The following is a 23,222-nucleotide window of genomic DNA, read 5'->3' as shown; positions in this document are numbered from 1 at the left end:
AAGAGTACACCCTCATAAATGGTCCTGAGTGTAAGCAGGAAGGTGAACTTAGGGCCAGACCAACACATGTGGCAAGATGGGAGGATAGAAACTTATGCTGAGGGTCAAAGAATGGAGCGTTCTCTGTGTGGAGACTAGAACTTGGGGTGTTCATGAGGAGAACACTTGGTACTTTTCTTTTGGATATGAGGAGAGTCATAAAAAGTACTCAGTCTACGTATTTTGCTTTGCTTATATTTTTTTCAACTCTTGCATAAGATTGGATATTGTGTATCAGCATGAGAAATAAGGCAACAAAAAGAAGTAAGATCTTCTTCACATTTATCTCTCTGCTGATACTCATCTGAAGTGGCAGCTTCATACTGAGAAGAAAGGAAGTTCAAGTGTACCTGGTTATGGCCAGAAGCAAGACATCCTGAGATGGAGCTAGGAACAGCACAGAGAAGCACCTGCAGCTTGGAACTGACTAAGGGTGAGAGATGTGAGATGAAACTTAGTTTCCCCAAATATGCTCAAGGGAGGATGTCTCTGAAGGTAGAAAAATCTGATACTTGGATTACATCTAGATTATGATAATAATGATACTTAACATTTACTGAGCATGTACTCTACTGTTTGGGCACTGTTTAAGGTACCTTACATATATTAACTCACTCACTGGAACTGTGTTAATGCCGCACTGAACCACTGCTAGTCAGTCCTCTGGACTTAGCTGAATTCTACCCTCCAGAGGACTGTCTATATCTAGGCACATGGGGATCTGGGGATATTAGGAAGATCAAAAATAAGGAAGAATAAGAACAAATATAACTGATACGCATCAAGGAAAAATTACCATTAGTTAAATGAGTGGAAATAAGGAATAAATCAGAACCATAAGGATGTGAGTGGAAAGGGATAATTATGAAATAAATACATCAAGGCCAAGAATAATTTTATTTACATTCATCCTATATTGGCACTGGGGTGAGCAGAGGTGAAAGCATAAGTCTGACTTAATGAGACACCAGCTTGTATCTTTGTTAGTGAAGATATGAAATGACAAAAATTCAGAGGAACTGGTACTGGTTCTCGCAACAGCCAGCAAGAGCCATTAACTGCTCACACAAAAAGCCAACATTTTATAAATTATGGAGACTTTCACCTCTCTCACAAACCAAGGATACATCATCTTTTGTATCCCCTGAGGTTGGTGTTGAGGAATTGTTGGTTCTCAAAAGGTCAACAGATAGGAACAGTTCTAGGGGCTTTTTCTTTACAGAAGGTGAGAAATGTGATTTGGTACTCTGAGTCAGATGTCCTAAAGTGGGTCCCTCTGCCATAATACCAAAATTCTGTCACCTCACAGCAATGACATTTTGACTTTCAGCAAGCAACATTTTCTCTTCAGGAAGCATTATTAATGTCAAGATTCCTCTGGGTATAGTCTTTGGTCTACTTCTCTTTTTGGCTCTTCCTGAGATGTCTCTCCAGCTCCCATGGCTCCAACAACCACATATTTGACTCCTAAATTCATAATTCTGGTTTTAATATTTGTTTATAATATGTAATAAGTTGTATAGAAATATAAAAGTGTTATCAGCATTGAAATCTAAATAGAATTATATAATGATTAGGTGGTGATATAGTTTCATAGACTAGAGAAGAATAAACTGTTCTTGATAGCTACATATTCTTATATATTATAAACAGGTAGAAGAGCAAAGAGGTAAGTCATGGACATCAAGTAGCAGGACCAACAGTCCAGGAAGAACTTTTAGGTGGAACTTGGGAGTGACAGGAACTGCTCTACTCTGTGGGGCAATGCATGGCTCAGTGCAAGGACTTAGCCATGTGTTAGACAGACAAACATTGCCCTCTCTCCCCTCATACTTACATAAATTAATCATTTACTAAGTTAATTAAATTATTAAATCCATCATTTACTAACTGCTTCAGCTACTGATAATGTAAGTCTGACTGCAATGGTTTAACACATAAGAGTTTATTTTTCTCTAACACAAAAGGCATCTAGAGGTGGGCAGTCCAGTGCTGAGATGACAGAGTGAATCATCTAGGACTCGGTGTCTTTCTTTTTTCTCTTCCTAGTAGTGACTTCATTCTCATGGATGTATCATGATTTCCCAATGGCTGCTAGATCTCATATACTTTTGTCCACAGTTCAAGCAGAAAGAAGATAAAAGGGCAAAGGAGGGCAAAGGGTGCTTTTCCTATTCAATGAGTAACTTCCACTGACATCTCACTAGCCACCCCGGCTTACAAGGGTGACTGAAACTTAACATTCAACTTCCGGAAATTGCCATCCAAGAAAAAATTTATGATTCTGTCACTAATTAAGAAGGAGGAAATGACTCTTGAGCAGGCAATCAGCAATCTCTACCAAAGGACAGAAGTGGTTCTACCTGCCAAGAGGGAGCAGTTCATAAGTGAGCATTTCCCATTCCTATTATTGCTCCCTTACTTAGTCCTTTCTATGAGAGGAGGAGAGATTAATCTAACAGATAAAACTGAAAAAGACTGACAAGTTGGTCATTGATGGAACTTGGCCCAGTGTCTCTTCATCGCTGACCTATTTGCACTGAATTAAGGCAAACTCCTGGCAAGGATAAGTCAGATTTGTGCCATTTCATCTCTAACCTCCCCTCCTGTCCTTTATAGGATAAAGTTAGGGTCCAGGTTCTAGGAGGGGGGTTTGAGTCCCGACATTGATTTCGCTAATAAGTTTTGCTATTAATAAAGATATAATGGTGTTTTGATCTTCCTTTGACTCCTTGTACTTGTTCTCACTAGTTATATTTTATATGAAGAGAGAGTGAGTTATTAATATTGCTAACTCACTCATGATACGGTTATCTTTGCATTTTTAGTATAAAGGGACTTCTGGGAATTGAAGCTTTCATTTTCCTTTTTTTTTTTTTTCTTCTTTTTTTTAGGGCTGCACCAGCGGCATATGGAAGTTCCCGGGCTAGGGGTCAAATCAGAGCTGCAGCTGCCGGCCTATGCCACAGCCACAGCAATGCCAGATTTGAGCAGTGTCTGTACCTACACCACAGCTCATGGCAACCCCGGATCGGTAACCCACTGAAGCCAGGGATCAAACTGAACTTGCATCTTAATGAATATTAGTAGTGTTCTTAACTCACTGAGCCCCAACTGTTGGCTAAGCTGCAACTGTTGGGCTGAGAACTCCTGAAGCTCTTATTTTCTTATGCTTTGATATGCTCCCCCTTGATAGTAGGTGGTTATTAGAAACTATAGGGGAGAAAAAAAAATTTCCTCTATCTTAGGTTTATTGACTAGCACCCTAAAAATTAGAATGGTGAAAGAGAGATTAAAAAGAGAAAAACAGAAGTATATTAATATGTGTGCTGTGCACACACACAGGATTACTCAGTGATGATTAACTTCAAGGAGTGGTTAGAAATTAGGCTTAAATAGCATCTTAACAAAGAACAATAAATTTGTAGAGAAGTTAAAAGATAAAGAAAAAGGACCTTGAACTTCTGAGGTGGCAAACTGTGAGAAGGTAAGTATATGGGGAAAATTAATGGAAGATAAGGTCTAATTAGTAATATTTTTTTCTTGTTTCTTTTTTTTTTTTTTTTGCTTTTTAGGGCCACACCTAAGGCATACAGAAGTTCTGAGGCTAGAGGTTGAGTCAGAGCTGCAGTTGCCAGCCACAGCCACAGCAATGTGGGATCTGAGCCATGTCTACAACCTACACCACATCTCCCAGCAACGCTGGATCCTTAACCCATTGAGCAAGGCCAGGGATTGAACCTGAATCTTCATGGATACTAGTCGGGTTCTTTACTGCTGAGCCACAACAGGAGCTCCTAGTAGTGTTGTTTTTTTTTTTTTTTAATGTAGATTCTGTTGGTGAGGTCTCTGGCCTTAAAAGCCTCTAGAGTTGTCTCCAGTGATTAACTTATGTCCTTCCAGGTAGAGAGGAGAAAGGAACACTTTTAACATTTTTGTCCTGCTTTTAGGTAAATAGGGATATATTTTCTTATACTGACTTTTTGCCAATAGTCCTTAGCTCAAAATAATCCTTATGCCAATATAATATATTTTGGAGGAACATATACCCTTATACCATTCAGGAACAGTTACCGAGATTACACAAATCGCAACTCAAATAGGGCCATGGACAGAGGGGCTCACTGAAAGCTAATATGACAGGAAAAATTAGGTTAGGAAATCCATAATTTCACAGAGAAGCAGGAAAACTTGCTTATCATACAAGATCCACCCAACCATTTACGGTTCAACAGATAGTAACTAAATTCCAAGTTACAGATGAAGAGTTCAAGATTTTACTTAATGGGAACATTAGGATTTGTAACTGTCTTTTGTTTTCATTACTATGTACAAACAACCCCATGTATTAATTAATGAATAAGCTAAGGAGGATTTTTTAAATTTATTTTTTATTAGGGTATAGTTGATTTACAGTGTTGAGTCAATTTCTGTTTTACAGCAAAGTGACCCATATTATCTTCCATTATGGTCTATCCCAAGATCATATCCCCTGTGCTATACAGTAGGACCTCATTGCTCATCCATTCTAAATGTAATAGTTTGCATCTACCAACCACAATCTCCTCATCCATCCCACTTCCTCCCTCCTCCCCCTGGTAACCACAAGTCTGTTCTCCATGTCTGTGAGTCTGTTTCTGTTTTGTAGATAGGTTAATTTGTGCCATATTTTGGATTTCACATGTAAGTGATATATGGTATTTGTCTTTCTCTTTCTGACTTACTTCGCTAAGTATGAGAATCTCTCTAGTTGCATCCCTGTTGCTGCAAATGGCATTATTCTGTTCTTTTTTATGGCTGAGTAATACTACATTCTGAAAACTGAGAATCCTAATAAGAACGTTTACCTATTTAGGACAAGTTGATATCTCCCTGGAGGTGGGACAAGAGTACTTAAAAGCTGGCCATCAGTAAAGTAGTAAGCATATTTAATAGTGTCAAATAAACACCAAGGAAGATTAACTTTTGGGATAAAACTTGATGGTGTAAAAAAGGGAACACAGAAGAAAATAAGACAGAATGTATTAGTTGTACCATTAATTATAGTGGAGTACTAATAGACATAGTAATAGTATTTTATAAAATTATCATTATAAAAGCATTCACCATTACAAAAATACAAATTTTTCTAAGTATCATAATTTTACACACATTAGGAAGAAGAAAGGCAAGCCATGTAGTTAGTGATTTAAAATAATGTGAATATAAGATGAGAAGTCATAACATAAAATACTATGATGGAACCAAAGCAAACACATATAAATAATTGCAAATGTCCTGACTTCTCCATTAGTTGAAAAAGAAGCAGTCTGGATCATAAAACAAAATACAAATCCATGTTACATACAAAAACCTATCTAAAACCAAGTGACTCAGAAAGACTGAAAATAAAATGGTGGCCAAAGGTATTTGAAGTAAATGCAAACAAATGAACACATAAACAAAGAGTATGGATATCAGCTAGAATGGAAGTCAGGCCAAAAGTGTTAAGCAAGAAAACTTTATAATGTTACAGGGTAAATTCTGTAATGTATATGAGAGAGCTGTCACTCTCTATGCACTAAATACTAAAACAGCAGGAGCTATAAGAAGAAATAAACACACTAACAGAAGGAAACTTTTTTTTTTTTGTCTTTTTGTCTTTTTGTTGTCGTTGTTGTTGTTGCTATTTCTTGGGCCGCTCCCGCAGCATATGGAGGTTCCCAGGCTAGGGGTTGAATCGGAGCTGTAGCCACCGGCCTGCGCCAGAGCCACAGCAACACGGGATCCGAGCCGCGTCTGCAATCTACACCACAGCTCACGGCAACGCTGGATCGTTAACCCACTGAGCAAGGGCAGGGACCGAACCCGCAACCTCATGGTTCCTAGTCGGATTCGTTAACCACTGCGCCACGACGGGAACTCCAGAAGGAAAATTTAAATCATCTTTCTCAATTCATGATAAAACAAATTTACTGAAAATGAGAAAGACAAAGGATATAGAAAATCCTCCCTAAATAAAATAATCAGTTAAACATAATTTTTATATATCATTTACATTATATACATGTAACCTGAATATGTGGATGTGTACATGTCTGTGTAGTTCTATTTCCTAGAAATCAGAACCATATCTTCTTATTAATAGGTCAAGATAGTAGCATAAACTGAATAGATATTAGGTCATAAAAGAAAACCTCAATAGATGTTATATATTAGAAATACAATGTTTTCTGATCACTGTGCAATAAAACTAAAACTTAATTACATAAGTAATTAAGAAAACAAAAGTCCTCTATTACCTGAATATTTAAAAAATTTTAAAGGTACTTAAAAGTGAAAGAAAAATGCAAAATAGCAAAACATGTAGATAATGGATATGAAAATGCAACATTTTACAACTTATGAGATATGAATACTGCTAAAGGAGAAATATAACTCATAACATTAAATACTGTATCGATAGAACAATGAAAATAGATTAATTAAGCACTTAAAAGGTCAGGAAAACCATAATAAAATTAAGAAAATAAAAATGGGTGTAGGAATTAATTAAGTTACAGTTAAAAATATTAAATTAGAAAACAGAAAATAGTAGAATTAATAAATAACTCCAACAGATCTTTCTTTGCAAAACTGATAACAGATCAATTACTATCTATTCTAAATTCAGAAAAAAAAAGAAGGGGGAACAAATATTAAATTTAAGAAATATGGGAGAAATAGAAATAGAGGAAATAAAAAACTCAAACTACTTTTTTCTGCTCCATTCAAATGGAAAGCAAAGCTTGGATTAAACAGCCAATTTTCTAGGAAAATGTAATTTAATAAAACAAATGCTGGAACATATAGAAAACCTAGAGTCTAATTCCAGAGAATAAAGTTGTCAAGAGTTATATTACAAAATTTACTAGTCCCAAACAGTCTAAGAATTCTACCAAAGAAAAAATAATTCCAATAGTATTTAAACTGATCTAAGGCCTAAAAAAATGAAAAGCTCCAAAATCATTTTTATGAGATAAGTATAACACTGATCAAAATGTGTTAAGATTGCATACAAAAAAGACTGTCACTTATGAAAATCAATACAAAAATCCTAAATAAAATATTAGCAGACATTTCGGCAGCAGAAAAAAACAGCAGCTCATCATATCTAAGTTCAGTTTATTACATGGATGCATGGGTGGTTCAATGTTAGGAAATCTATTAATGTAATTATTTATTAATAGAGCTAAGTTGAAAATCACGTATTATCTCCATAGATGCTAGAAGATATCTATTAAAATTCATCACACAGTATTGATTAAATTCACCTCATAAAACAGGATTGAACAGAACCACTTTGAAGTCTGGAGCTCTCTCTCTCAGCTAGAACTAAAAAATCTTATTGGACCTACTCCATTTGCTTTTATATGCTATTGCGATACATAATGCTCATCAAACTGCCTGCCCTCTTTGGACTAAATTCACAGAGACATTTCATTTGACAAATTTCTTTCCTGGCCCTGAGTAACTCATGCTATATTAGGTATAATGTAACACTTCAACGTCTTACTTATTTGTATTTAGAGTTCCTTTTATTTTATAGCTGTCTCCAAGTTCTGAAAAAAATATACGGGCTTTCATAATTTTAAGAGTGAAAGCCACAATATATTGCCCTTAGCTAAGGACCAAAGGGCTATCTGTGGCATTACATTTCTTTCTTATTCCTTTTTGAAAAGGGAAGAAATGTGGCAGACACTTCTAGGAGTCAGCTGAATACCATTCAACTTCTACTAATCTTTAGCTTCCTAGGCACTAGAAATAACATGTATTCTCCTGGCTATCATCTTTTGTAGAGGAATAAACTGAATTTGAGAGTTAAAGTACCTGCTAAAGGTCTCTAGAATGTGTCAGATCCTATTTTTAAACTCCTATTTTAAACTTTAAAATTTGGTCCCAACTCACATTTTTCTGCATTAATACATATTGCTTTCTAGAAAGGAATGTAAAGGAATAGGTGTACAAAATAGAGATGAAAGGAGAAAAGACTGACAATCTGGAGAACGGTTCCAAATTGGCAAGAAAGAGAGGACAGACACAGTGCTGGAGTCCCTAAGCCCTGTAAGTGAGATATAGTTTACACTTGTTTAGATTCTAAAATAGACACTTCTTAAAATGTTTGTCTCCAGGACTGGATGAAAAAAGTCAGCTACAAAGGAACATTTAACCTTACTTTATTTTCCACAGTAACTCACAAGATTGGAGAATGAGGAGATGCCTCATTCTGGGAATATGTCAGAATCTTTCAGGGTATTGTGATAGTTAAAAAAAAAAAAAGATATATTGTCATATAATTTTGTATATTGAAAGTAAAATAGGTACAAATAATGTCATAATGCACTTTAGTAGCATAAAATATTCTGGTGAGATACAGAAATTATAGAATTTATCTTCTTGACACTATTTATTCTAAAGAATGGCAAATAAGGTTATTCCTTGGAGGTATATCTCAGTTTTGGGGATTTGTAAGATTCAAATTTTTATCAAATGGTATTAGGGTGGTTAAACATATTGTTTTATAGGAATAAATTTAGACCATAGGTTATTTTGGTAAGCATTTAAAATTAGAGAACATAAAAATTAGTTTGTATGTTCATAATACTTTCTACAAATATTATATAATCATTAATTTATCACATATTTTACTCACTGGACAGCTATTTACTGTACTCCTATTATATTTCTGGTGTTGGGGATTGAATAAATAAAACAAAAAATATTTGGACTAACTTCGAGTGATTCATTACATTGGAATAATTAGTTTACATTTGCGTGTTATTTAATTTGTGATTACCATATCTTATTCATTCTTTCTTCACCATACAACATAGTAAGTGTCCAATAAGTTCTGCAAATTAAATATATTCAACCTATTTAATTTAAATTTTGCTCTCAAGAACATCTTTTTAAAATAATTTTTATTTAATTTTAATTTTTTTTTTGGTCACACCCAAGGCATGCAAAAGTTCCCCGGGCCAGGGATTGAACCCAAGTCACAGCAGTGACAATGCAGCATCCTTAATCCACTAAGCCACCAAGGAATTTCTCCCACTACAATCTTAAATTTTTTTTTCTTTTTACAGCAGCAACTGAGGCACATGGATGTTCTGGGCTAGGGACTGAATCGGAGCTGCAGCTGCCAGCCTATGCCATAGCCACAGCAGTGCCAGATCCAAGCTGCATCTGTGACCTATGCCACAGCTTGTGGCAATGCCTTGTGGCAATGCCAGATCCTTAACCAACTGAGTGAGGCCATGGATAAAACCCGCATCCTTATGGACACTATATCAGGTTATTAACCTGCTGAGCCACAACAGGAACCCCCTCAAGAACATCTTTTTAAAATGTTTGTGTGATTTAATAACGAATTTAAAGTTTACATAAGGAGTTATGTAAAATCCAGGGTTATGCATGTTGGGGCCTTAGAAATATGCAAAATATACATTTTAAGTGAAATTTACTCCCCCACCCCCAAAGAACTTGACTAAATCACCAGCACAACCTAGTGGCTGCTTAAATGAACTACTTGGTGTAGTGTTTAAGTTTCTTTTGTGAGTTGTGTCTCCATTCTTGTATTGGCCTGTTTTTTTTTTTTTTTTTTTTTTTTTTAATTTAAAAATCACATTAAGGGAGTTCCTATTGTGGCTCAGGAGATTAAGAACCTGACTGGGGGCTGCATGAAGATGCATGTTCGATCCCTGGCCTTGCTAAGTAGGTTAAAGGATCTGGTGTTGCTGCAAGCTGTGGTGTAGGCTAGCAGCTGCAGTTCCAATTTGACCCCTAGCCTAGGAACTTCCATATGCTGCAGGTGAGGCCCTAAAAAAAAAAAAAGAAAAAAAATCACATTAAGGAATGTATAACTATTGTAATTAAAATTCATACAATTTTTAAAATAAAGGTGTTTCAAAATACTGTACTTACTGGTCATCTAACAACAATGTACTGGTTGAGTTGTTTCCTCTCCAAGTCAACTAATTTCTAGAGAGTAATAAGAGTATCAAGAACTTTTAAACCCTGCTCCCCATAGGAACTTAATATTGTGCAAATTAAAAGCAATTATTGGGGGTTCCCATTGTGGCTCACTGGGTTAGGGACCCAATGTTGTCTCTGTGAGGATGTGGGTTTGACCCCTGGCCTCACTTAGTGGGTTAAGGATCAAGTGTTGCCACAAAGCTGTGGCAGAGGTTGCAAATGTGGCTCGGATCTGGTGTTGCTGTGGTTGTGGCGTATGATGACTCAATTGCAGCTCTGATTTGACCCCTGGTCTGGGGACTTCCATATGCTACAGGTATAGCTGAAAAAAAAAAAAAAGAACAAAAGCAATTATTGTATTACTTTTTGGCAACATTTTAAAGGGTGTGTGTGTTTTGCAGGTGATTTATGCCCATTGAAGAGAGTTTGGGATTTTTGTCATATTTGTGGTTATCTATAATCTTAGATGGCTCTTCCTCCAAGTGATCGTAACTAGAAATATATGGGCAGAATCTGAATGATCATCTGCCAGAAATGTCTTAAAAGTGTTTCACTGTGGATGGAAGTGGTTGTACTCGATGATCTCTAATTCTAAGATTTTAAAACTACTGATGATTCATTACAATACATCATTTTCATCTGCTTTTACTTCCATTAACTAATGCAGGACTTCACCTCCTGTGAAATTTTCTCAAGAATTCCTGGGAATTTCCAGAAATATCTCCTTGCTCTCAGGAACTAGTCATCTCACTGGCAGTGCCTTGCTTTCTCCTGCAACCTTCCCTTACCCCAAGATATCCTGCTTTGCAGAGAAGGAGATCAGCTGCTCCTGCCCCTGAGTTTCTGTCACATTTGCCTGCTGCTCTCTCTTGCCAGAGCTCAAAGTCCAGTCCATGGGAGTCCAGACACATTCTCTGAGGCTGTTACCAGCCCCTGACACAGAATTCACTTCCTTGGTCCCTCATTTCCCACCTCCCACATACATCTGCTGCTCTGGATGGTGGCCACTTTCATTGCTTTTTTCCTTTCTCACATATCTATGTAAGAAACATTTAAAGGAGCATCTATGATGTACTAGGCCCTGCATCTGGCACTGGGGACATAGCACTGAACTATGCAGATATGGTCCTACTTCTTATGAAGCATCCATCCCAACAAATAAACATGAACACACACCATGAATAAATGAAGCTCACCACTTCATTAGACATTATGAATCTCCTTTGGGCTTATCTGGACTCCTTTGCTAATTTCACAAATAAACAATCTTAATTACTGAGTTTCAGATGATACTGTAGGCTTACTATAAACAACAATAAAAATCCAAGTGAATCACAGATTAAATACCCAGTCTCTATACCTTGTGTGTTTGTGTATGTATATATGTTAGATAGATAGGTAGATGGTGGAGTCCCTAAATACTTTTTTTATTAAAGTATAGTTGATTTACAATGTTGTGCCAATTTCTTCTGTACAGCAAAGGGACCCATATATATGTGTGTGTGTGTGTATATGTGTGTATATATATATTATTTTTCTTATATTATCTCCCATCATGGTCTATCCCAAGAGACTGGATATAACTCCCTGTGCTATACAGTAGGACCTCATTGTTTATCCATTCTAAATATTAATAGTTTGCAACTACCAACCTCAAACTCCCCATCCATCCCCCTCCCTCCCTCCTCCTCCTTGGTAACCACAAGTCTGTTCTCCATGTCTGTGAGTCTATTTCTGTTTTGTAGATAGTTCATTTGTGCCAAATTTTAGATTCCACATATAAGTGATATCATATGGCATATATCTTTCTCATACTTACTTCACTTAGTATGAGAATCTCTACTTGCATCCATGTTGCTATAAATGGCTTTATTTTGTTCTTTTTATGGCTGAGTAGGATTCCACTGCAAATGTGTACCATGTCTTCTTAATCCATTCATCTGTCAATGGGACATTTAAGTTGTTTACATGTCTTGGCTATTGTGAATAGTGCTGCAATAAATGTAAGAATGCATGTATCTTTCTGAATTATAGTTTTGTCCAGATAATGTCCAGGAGTGGGATTGCTGGATCATATGGTAGTTCTACATTAGTTTTTAGAGGAACTTCAATACTGCTTTTCATGTGGTTGTACCAATTTTTACTCTCACCAACAGAATAAAATATCTAAAAATAAACCTACCTAAAGAGGCAAAAGATCTGGACTCTGAAAACTATAAGACACTCATGAAAGAAATCAAAGATGACACAAACAGAAGGAAAGATATACCACTCTTGGATTGCAAGAATCAATATTCTCAAAATAACTACACTTCTCAAGGAAATCTATAGATTCAATGCAATCCCTATCAAGTTACCAAAGATATTTTTCACAGAACTAGAACAAAATATTTTAAAATTTGTATGGAAACATGAAAAATTCCCAGTAGCCAAAGCAATCCTGAGAAAGAAAAATGGAACTGGAGGAATCAGGCTTCCTGATTTCAGACTATACTACAAAGCTATAGTAATCAGTAACAGTATGGTACTGGCGCAAAAAGAGAAATATAGATAAACGAAACTGGACAGAAAGCCCAGAAATAAACCCAAGCACCTATGGTCAACAAAGCCGTGACAAAGGAGGCAAGAACATACAATGGAGGAAAGACAGTCTCTTCAATAAATGGTGCTGGAAAAAGTGGATAGCTACATGTAAAAGAATAAAATTAGAACATTCTTTAATACCATACACAAACATAAACTCAAAATGGATTAAATACCTAACTGTATGGCCATATACTATAAAACTCCTAGAGGAAAACATAGGTAGAACACTTTTTTGACATAAATCACGGCAATATCTTGTTTGATCCACCTCCTAGAATAACGAAAATAAAAAGCAAAAATAAACCAATGGGACATAATTAAATTCAAAAGCTTTTGCACAGCAAAGGAAACAATAAAAAAGAACAGACAACCCACAGAATGGGAGAAAATCTTTGCAAACATTGCAACCAGCAAGGGGTTAATCTTCAAAATAAAAAATAACTCATACAACTCAACAACGAAAAAACATACAACCCAATCGAAAAACAGGCAGACATTTCTCCAGTCCCTAAATATTTTTTTTTATTAAAAAAATATAGCTGGCCAATAGGCATATGAAAATATGCTCAACATCACTAATTATTAGAGAAATTCAAATCAAATCTGCAATGAAGTACCACTGCACACTGGTCAGAATCGCTGTCATTGATTAGTCTACAAACAACAAATGCTGGAGAGAGTGTGGAGAAATAGGAACTCTCCTACACTGTTGGCAAGTTTCTAAATATTTAAGGAGCCCAGAAAATGAGCATTTTGAAGACTTCGTCTTCCATTTTTCCCTTTATGCTCAGGAGTATATGAAGCTTTAGTTGTTATAAAGCTGACAGAAGTCTTGATCAAATGTATGCTCCCTGGAAAGGAAGAGTGTGGATGCTCTGGGGAATGGAGAGAATTGAAGAGAAGTTTTGGGAAGGATAGTACAGATGCAGAATAACTAAAAAGGTACCTGGATGCATAAGTAGTGGAAGAAGTAGGGAAGAAAGGTGGATTTTGGCAGTACTGGGCTTGGGCAACCTCATATATGCAAGGAGAATGAGTTAGACAAACATGCAGGGATTAGGGATACATGGTACACTCTTTGGTTCTCAATATTGAACCTAAGTTGTTTGAGTTTGACTTTATCTTCATCAATCTGTATTGATGTGGGACAAAACAAGCTTTGAACACACACACTTTTAGTGGGCCCATTTTGAATCTTGGGAATATCCTTGGTGTACTGGATGGCTCTATCAGTGGACAAATTTATTCAGGTCGGAGGAACATGCACACAGGATGCCCCATAATGATATGTGTTAAGGACACACCAAAGCTTAGGAAAGCTTCCTAGTATATACAAGGTTGTTTAACTGATACTGTTCATCTCAAGCTAAATTCAAGATAATAAAATTAATATAAATGAGCAATAGCTCAAGATTTTCATTTCAAAGAGAATATAATTTTAAAAATTCCCTTGAATGTCTTAATTTCTCTCTTTCTGAAATAAAAGCCTACATCCCTTATCTTTTTTTTAAAGTAAATTCACATGCAGTTATAAAAATAATGCAGAGAGATCCCATGTATCCTCTATTCAATTTTCCCCAATGGTAACATCTTCAGCTATAGTATAATATCACCACCAGGACATCAACACTGATACAACATATTGAGCTTGTTCAGATTTTCCCAGTTTTACTTTTACTCATTTATGTATATGAGTATTTAATTCCATACAATTTTGTCACATATGGAGGTAGGTTTGTATATTCAACACCACAGTCAACATACGGAACAGTTTTATCATCACAAAGATCCCTCATGTTGTTCTTAATTTGTATGGTTTATCTCCCTCCTTAAACTGCATCCCCAGCCTTAAAATACCCTAATTCTTAAACCACTAATCTGCTCTCTATCTCTATTATGCTTTCATTTAATTAATATTATGTAACATTTTGGGATTGACTCTGCTTAATTCCCTCAAAATTGGTCTAAGTCGTTGCCTGAATCAGGGTTTGTCCAAATTTTTGTGCGAAAATAAGTTTTACTTGCCTTGGGATATATGCCCAAGGATGTAAGTGCTAGGAAATCATAAGTTCAATTTTATAAGAAACTAACAAACTGTTTTTCAGAGTGATCATGATGTTTTATATTCCCACCAGCAATTTATGAGTGATTTAGTTTTTCTATATCATTGTCAACATTTGCTACTGCCATTATTCATTATTTTAGCCACTCTGATAGATATGTAGTGTTATTTCATTGTGGTTTTAATTGAGTTTCTCTAATAATGCTGAATATCTTTTCACATCCTTCTTTGCCATGTGCATGTCCTCTTCAGTGAAATGTCTGTTCATTTCTTTTCATTTTCAAATTGTTCCTTTTTTATAACTTTTGAATTTTGAGAGTACTTTATGTTTGTTTGTTTGCTTCTTTCTCTCTCTCTTTCCTTCCTTCCTTCCTTCTTTCCTCCCTCCCTCATTTTTGCTGCACCTGTGGTGTGCAGAAGTTCCTGGGCCAGAGATCAAACCTGTGCCACAGCTGTAACCAGAGCCACAGCAGTGACAGTACTGGATTCTTAACCCACTGAGCCACAAGGGAATGCCTTATATATCTTAATATTAGTCCTTTGTCAGACATACGCTACCAAATATTTTCTATCTCCCTGTCTTTTTATCCTTTTACCAGAGTATTTGACAGAGCCAAAATGTTTAATTTTGGTGAGTCTAAATTTACAAATTTTCCTTTTATAGATTGTGCTTTTGATGTCAAGTCTTAATCTATGTCTGGCTCTAGATCCTAAAGATTTCCCCCAAATCTGTTTCTTTTAGCCAATTTAATAAGATTAACATTGTTAAATTTTTGTCTTAATCTCCAATTCTGTCTATCCTACTTAGAAGAGAAAGTTTTAGAAACAAGTACTAGAAGATCAAAATCTTCCAGACAGGTTTATTTGGTGAGCTTAGCTAAATTTACTTTTCCTCTTCTGTGGTTATGAGGAGACTCTGTGAGTCAGAGTAAATCCCAGCATGAATTCCATAACAGAAAACTCCCATTATCATTAGCTTTCATAATGAAATAAATTACTTGGTGCTTTTCCTTCATTAGTTACAATTGTAATTCTGATGTTATTTGAGAAAGATTGGGTGATACAAAAACCTTTTGTCCTTTAAAAAGGAGCAATATTAATCAGAAATGAAAGAGGACCATTTTTTTCTGAGTGAATCCAAATGCAAATTATTCCCTTCGTGGATTCGTTATTCTTAACCGTATTTTTGACCTATATTCAATCACAAAATTAGAACAATAGGATATTTTTCCACCAAGTCACAACTATTCCTTACCATAACGTGAGTTAACGAATGTAGGGAACGCAGTTTTCTTCTGTATTATATCCCATGTGTAGCACCTACTATGACAGATGCTCAAAAGGTATTTGTGGAATGACTGAATGCATGAATAAATGAGTATTACCACTAATTATTTATTCAGGGAATTGAGGAGAGTCATCACTACAAGAAAGTTAAGAGCAGTGACTTCATTTAGTGTTCTACTGATAAATAAGACAACAATGGAGAACAAGGCAAGAGTGTCTCAGGCTGGTTACCTTGGAGAGGAAGGTGTCTTTCTACACTTCCCTGGTAATATACAGATTCAGGTTCTGAGGTTTATGTTCTACTGATTCACCTATATTCATTTCTGAACTGGAAGTAACCCAAATGGGCAATATGGATATCTATGTCTATCACTCAGGGATATTAGCCTTATTCAAGCACTCAGTATTTGGTGGGCTTTTGCTAAATCTCTGTGAACCTTCATCCTCTTTGAACTGCTGTAACTTCTCCTAGCTTCTTCTCTTAGTGTCCAGCCTTAGTTTTGGACACCTGGTTATATTCCTGCCAAGATTAACTAGCTCCCCACTCTAAATCTTAAGTCACACCTTATATGTCACCTAGAATTAACTGCTGTTAACATTTTGTTGTATTTCCTTACAATCTTAATTTGCAATTGTCATACATGCCTATGCTCCTTCCGGAATGCCTAATGCTCTGTCATCACTGGCCCTTACCTCATGTTTTTCCTTCTTGAATACTCCCTGCCTGCTATGCTCTTATAATTCCCATCTGACAATACACACTTCTACTTTTGTGCAGTTAACTTATTCCCTCCTTTTCCTTGTTCAAACATTACTTTCTCCATGAAGTCTCCCATCCTCTTAAACCAATCTAATGTGCTTGGGTACTAATGTACCTATTATCCTCACTCTGAGTGTAAATATGCCTGTCAGATGCTGCCACAGATTTTCAGCTTTTCTCGGACAAGGGCCATGTTTAAATGATTAGCCATGCTGTCAAGATGTCAGGGGTGTTTTTCATATGTAGACAACAGGTTTCTAACCTTGGCAATATGTAGGAAAGATGAGTGTGGAGCTGAGAAACAGTGAGCCCTATCTGGAACTTTCTATCTTGTTTAGCAGCCTAAAGTTTAGGGCAAGGCAACTGTCAGTCCTAGTGAGGAAACTCACAGGCAATCTATTTTTATCACAGCTCAGGCCAAGCATGAGGAGGGTGCACAATAGCCAAGATGTGTATATGTTTCTGCTGCCCTTTGAGAAACAAAATTTTACCTACCATGATGAATCTTTGCATTCTGAAAAATGCTACAGCCACTTTTCATGCATAGCAAATTCATTTACTTGATTTTATTATCTAAACAAAATTTTACCTACCATGATGAATCTTTGCATTCTAAAAATGCTACAGCCACTTTTCATGAATAGAAAATTCATTTACTTGATTTTATTATCTTCTACTGACATAAGCATAGGTTACATTCTGGAGACAAGTTGTACATTTCATGTATATAATAAATACAGCCCTGTTTTATTTTATTTATTTAGTTTAGTTTCATTTAGATTATAAAATTGCACACTTTTCCTAGTTTATGTTGTAAACAAACCAAACATTTCCTTTTTTCTCCCTAAAAGAGATCCAAGTTCTGCGTGGGGAACATATTACTTTGTAAATGGGAGTGCTAGTTAATTGAAACATTAGTCAGTTTGAGACACCTATGTTATAACAGACCCAGGAAAAACAAAATCTGAGAGATTTCATCACCATTAGTCCTGCCTTATCAGAAATGCAAAAGGTTGTACTTTAAACTGAAAAAAGAATGGTATTTCCTTCTATTGTATCAAGCCAGACTCTTTTTAGTCTCAAAGATTTATAGATATGAAATTTAAGAAAACTCATTTTATGAAAAAAAAGGAAGTTTTTATTACCATAAAGTTTTAGTTTGCTTTAGAGAAAAATTCAAATCAAACAAGTTCAAGCTACTAATTACATGAATATTTATTTTGCCAGATTCTAGTCTAACCATGCATAGAAGGAAGGAGAAATGAACACGAGGTGGTCAAATTCTATTTGATTAGAGATGTAATCAAAATTATGACTCTCTCTCTCTACACACACACACACACACACACACACACACACAATATGCTTGATGCTATTATAACATGTCAGGCTAAATTAATTTGAATTAACTAAGTTTCTTTCTTTCAGTTCCTAACTGGTATTAACATATTCTGTGCTTAGTCTTATAAGCTAACACCTGTGATCCCCATTAACTAAGCATAATATCTCACAGATACCACGAAAGCTCTGTTGAGTTAGGAAATCCATTACTACAGAAATCATGACTAAAAGAACTCTGAAATTCTAGAATATTTAGCACTTATATAGTAGGAATTTCTCAAATGCTTAAATCCAGGAAGGGCCATATTGTAATTGTTTTTGGGGAAAACAGAGGGGTGACCTCATCAGACAGCATTCCACGTTCTTGCTGATGTACAAAAAGTACACGGAAAGAGGCCAAGTAGGAGGTGGTCTAAAAAGCAGTAGGAATCAGCCTAAGTCTCTGAACAATGCTATTAAGAATAAAGTTCAGTTCAGTGAGTAAGCATGGAACTGAGAGCAATCATGTGACTCAATAATATCTGTACTTGTAAATGGAATACATAGAGCTAAAAAAGTATCAAAAGTAAAAACCTTGTTCAGAAGAAAATTACAGGAAATCACACTTACATATATACAAACATGTGTCCCAACAAGCCAGCAATTTTGGTTCTGCTTAGTTTGCAACTCTCTTCAGGGCTTTCTTCAGAGCAAGCTTGACATCCTTGTTCCTTAGACTATAGATGAGGGGGTTCAACATGGGTACTATATTGGTATAAAATATTGAGAAAAACTTCCCCTGGCACATAGAACCATCAGAAGAGGTCTTGAGATGTGTGAACAACCCAGAACCGTAGAAGAAGGCAACTGTTATTATGTGAGAGTCACAAGTACTGAAGGCTTTGGACCAACCTTGAGCTGATGAGATGTGGAGGATATTGGAGAGGATCAAAGCATAAGAAAAAAAAATAATTAAGCTAGATATTAGTACAACTGTACTCACAATAATGGAATCTACTAGCTCATTGGCATAGGCACTGCTGCAGGACAGCTGGAGGAGGGGGACGATGTCACACATGTAATGGTTGATGAGGTTGGAATCACAAAAGGACAATTTGACCATGTTACCTGTGTGGACCATGGCACCAGCAAATCCCATCACATATGAACCAAACATCAGCAGAGAACAGACCTGAGGGGACATGGTGATTGTGTACCAAAGGGGCTTACAGATTGCCACATAGCGATCATAGGCCATGGCTGTCAACACATAGCACTCAGAATGGACAAAGAAACAGAAAAAAAACAGCTGAGTCATACATCTTGCAAAGGAGATGATGTTCTTCTCTGACACAAAACTCATTAGCAGTTTAGGAGTAATGACAAAGGAATGGCAGAGATCTATGAAGGAAAGGTTGAAGATGAAAAAATACATGGGAGTGTGAAGGTGACAGTCCAGGCATATCAGATTAATTAAGCTCAAATTTCCTACCACAGTGACCATATAGTTTAATAAGAAGAGGAAGAAGAGGGGTAACTGGAGTTGAGCTTGGTCTGTAAATCCTATGAGGATGAACTCAGTTACTGATGAGTCATTTTCCCCAGCCATTATCTGCAGGGGTGTGATCTGTGAGGAAATGAGAGAAGAATGTCACATTAGGACAGAACTCAGATTCTTTGTTTCAAGAAGATTTGCTCCACTGGGGCTCAACTGTGACAGCTGGGATGATGTTCTGCAAAAAGAGCCAGAAAGCAATGACTTGTACCTTTTGACTTTCATCTCTCATCTGTCCTTTCCTTCTCTGTTTTCAAATCTCAGCTGCAACTCCTTACCTCCCCTGGGCTGACACAATCCAGGATAAAGTCTTTTAGCAGGGGCTCAAAATGATGCCCACATTTGAGAGGTAAGGAAACAATATCTTGAAGAGATGAGTAGCCTGGCCAAGGTGATAGGGTAACAGGGAAAGCAGTCCAGAGTGGTACTTTGGAATACTTCCTATGGAAATTCCTGAAGCTTGGGACAACGAGGTCACCAGGATCCCTATAGCGCCCATTACTCAACCCATTCTCCCCTCTCACCTTTCAGAAACTCAGTACCTGGCTGAGTGAGAGTGCTGAGTGTCCCCTAGACCCTGCATTTCTCCTGCCCTTTCCCTTTATCCAATCAATTGTTTAAGAAGGGCAGGTGGCCTCCCAGACCTCTTTACTATTATAGCAGTAGAAACGAAAACATCAGAACAGAGAAGACGCAGCAGCCCAACTTCTGTTTACATGGACACCTTACTACTAGTGTTCTAGTGTTCTTTTTCCAGGACTCTAGTGTTCTTTTTCCATCCCCTTGCCTGAAGGAGACAAAAGTTCTGACAAAGGAGGAGGCAACATTCGCTATTTGTGGATTTGCATATAATGTCTTCAGGGAAAGGCAAAGGAATCAACCTTTTGTTTCCAAACCATCAGCTGACTAATAGTGTGGATGCATCTTATTCTCTGTGGATCTCAGGAACTTCTTTGGAAACTTAGAAAATTAGCTTCATTAAGGATCAAAGTTTGATCAGGCTCCTCAGGGAAGAAATTACTGAGCCTGTGTTTACATCACTTGTCAGTAAGTTGATACTGGTGCCTTTTGGGAGTCAGCATTGTTCTCCAAGTATCAGTTCACATTAAGAATTTCAAATCTTCTGTGCAGGGAAGGAGTAGCCTCCATTGTATTCCCAGTTAACTTCAGAGCTCACCCTTGATTCTAAAAGAGGAGTGTTCAGGGGCAGAGTCATTTCCGAGACTGTTTTTTTTTACATTTTCTGTGACTCACAGTCTTTCATAATATCCATCTTTTGTAGTTCACATATATAGAGAATTATAACAGGGAAATGTTAATAGAACGAGCTCTGGAGTCACACTGAGTCTGAGTTTAAATTCCTCTTATCACTTCTGTGATCTTGGACAGGCTACTCAATCCCTCTAAGCCATTTGGCCTTGCAGACATTATGAGTTTAATAATAGTCCTGCTTCCTAAAACTGCTTTCAGGATTAAATGCCTTATTACCTCTAGAGCACTGCTTAGCATATAATAAGTGCTAAGGGAGTATTTGGTCTCCTTCATCTTCATCTTTATCTATAACATGGACTTCTTCCCTAAGTTTACAATACTGTACACCACTATTTATAGACATCCTCATTCAAACTGAATTCAGCATCTCCTTGTGGTTCCAGACCTATTTCTCCTCTTCTCATCTTTTACTAAGTCAATGGCACCATCCTCTACCTAGTTAGTCAAATCTATAAATAGGCTGTCATTCTGGGCTTCTCCTTCTTAGAAACCATTAGCATTTGGTCTTCCAAGTTTACACGACTCTTACCTCCTTAAAATCCTTGGTTTCTGATCCTTCCTCTTCATTGTACTCACTTTGATAAAGCTGTCTTACCTTAAGTCTGGAATACTTTAAACGTTTCCTTAACACAGGGTCCTACCATCACTTATGAATTAGCTTTTTATTGATGTGTAATAATTAACCATAAACTCAGTGGCTCAAAAAACACCTGCTTGTTAGTCATAGCTCTGTAACTTAGAAGTCTGGTATGGACCAGCATGGCTGGATTCTCTGCCCAGGCTGAAATCAGGGTGTGGGCAGGGCTGCATTCCTTCTGGAGGCTCTGGGGAAGAATCTGTTTCCGAATTTAGTCAAGTTGCTGGAAGAACTCAGTTCCTGTGGTTGTGGAATTGAGAGCTCCATTTCCTTGCTGGCTGTCCGCTGGAGGTCACTCAGCCCTAGAGGCTGCCTGCTCTCATCCTTTTGTGGCCCTTTTGTCTCTAAATCCGCAGTAAAGAGCACGATGAATCCTTCTTGTGCTTGCTTGAGAAAAATTCTGCTTTTAATACGCTCATGTGATTAGATTAGGCCTGCCCTGATAAGCTCCCTCACTTAAGGTTGACGATATCATATAACATGTATAAATTCTAAAGTGATATAGCATTATTTATATGGTTCTTCCCATATTCAACTAATAGGGGATTATACAAGGGAAAATATACTGGTAGGGGGGAGTCAATATATTTAGAATTCTTCCTGCCATATCTATCTTCTCTGGAAATCCATACTTCACAAATTTTATAGAGAATTACTTGTGAAGATGCAGTGTTTCCTTGTTTAAAACCCTTCAGCTTCTTTCTCAACAGAGGGGCAACCCCCCCTCAGAAAGAGCCGTCTATGGTCTGCTCCCCAAACTTGGTGTCCACAGCCATCTCTCTCATGTGTCCCACAGATTTTACTTTCTAGTAATACTAAAGAGTCCCAAGTTCCCACACTTGCTGATGATTTCTTGGCTTCATGTTCTTTCATCTGCCTGAGATACCTGTTCGCTTATTCTTTACTTGGAGCCCACTTACTCATTCTCCAAGACTACTTCTGTCTTCACTTCTGATAGAACAGCTGTTCTGACCTCTTCCAGAATCTGAAGTGCCTTCTTTGTGTGCTGCTGAAGCATCTTATACATTTCTCTTATCCTGCTTATGTACACAAAGTTTACCTGGGTATCTTCATTTAAACTGTAAACCCTTAGAGGGCAAGGAGTTGATCTTACTTATTTTTATTCATGCTCTTATTAACAGGTCTTTTTTGTTTTGTTTTGGTCCTTATATGGCTAAATAACATGAAGTTCTTTCTTGATTTTTTTCACTATTATGCCTTGTCAACTGCCTTTAAGTTTAGGAAATTAGATCCTGCCAAGTTTCACCTTCCAGCACCACAAATATATTTTCTTGATGTCTTCATCTTTCTCAAATATATTTTCTTGATGTCTTTCCAGCATGGTTAATTTTTTTTTTTTTTTTGTCTTTTTGCCTTTTCTTAGGCCGCTCCCGCAGCATATGGAGGTTCCCAGGCTAGGGGTCTAATTGGAGCTGTAGCCACTGGCCTACACCAGAGCCATAGCAATGCGGGATCTGAGCCGCATCTGTGACCCACACCACAGCTCACGGCAACGCCGGATCCTTAACCCACTGAGCAAGGGAAGGGATCGAACTCGCAACCTCATGGTTCCCAGTCAGATTCATTAACCACTGCACCATGACAGGAACTCCAGCATGGTTAATTTTTAAAGTGATATTAATATTCAGGGTTTACATAATTATAAGAATATAAGTGCTTTGCACATTGAAGTAGTAAAATATGCTGATCA

The 23,222-nt window shown here is 36.9% G+C and overlaps 2 protein-coding genes across 2 annotated transcripts in view; both read right to left on the bottom strand.

Moving 5' to 3' along the window:
* LOC100524098 (olfactory receptor 151-like) overlaps window positions 1-23,222 on the bottom strand; it is a 140,651-nt gene that overhangs the window by 110,757 nt on the left and 6,672 nt on the right. The window lies entirely within an intron of this gene.
* LOC100739156 (olfactory receptor 143-like) lies at window positions 18,724-19,656 on the bottom strand. The gene has a single exon (XM_005667474.2). It carries the CDS (start codon window positions 19,654-19,656, stop codon window positions 18,724-18,726), a length of 933 nt encoding a protein of 310 aa, XP_005667531.1.

The sequence above is a fragment of the Sus scrofa genome, chromosome 9, assembly GCF_000003025.6.
Source record: "Sus scrofa isolate TJ Tabasco breed Duroc chromosome 9, Sscrofa11.1, whole genome shotgun sequence".
Taxonomy (NCBI): domain Eukaryota; kingdom Metazoa; phylum Chordata; class Mammalia; order Artiodactyla; family Suidae; genus Sus; species Sus scrofa.
This window is presented reverse-complemented; position numbering and strand designations above follow the sequence as displayed.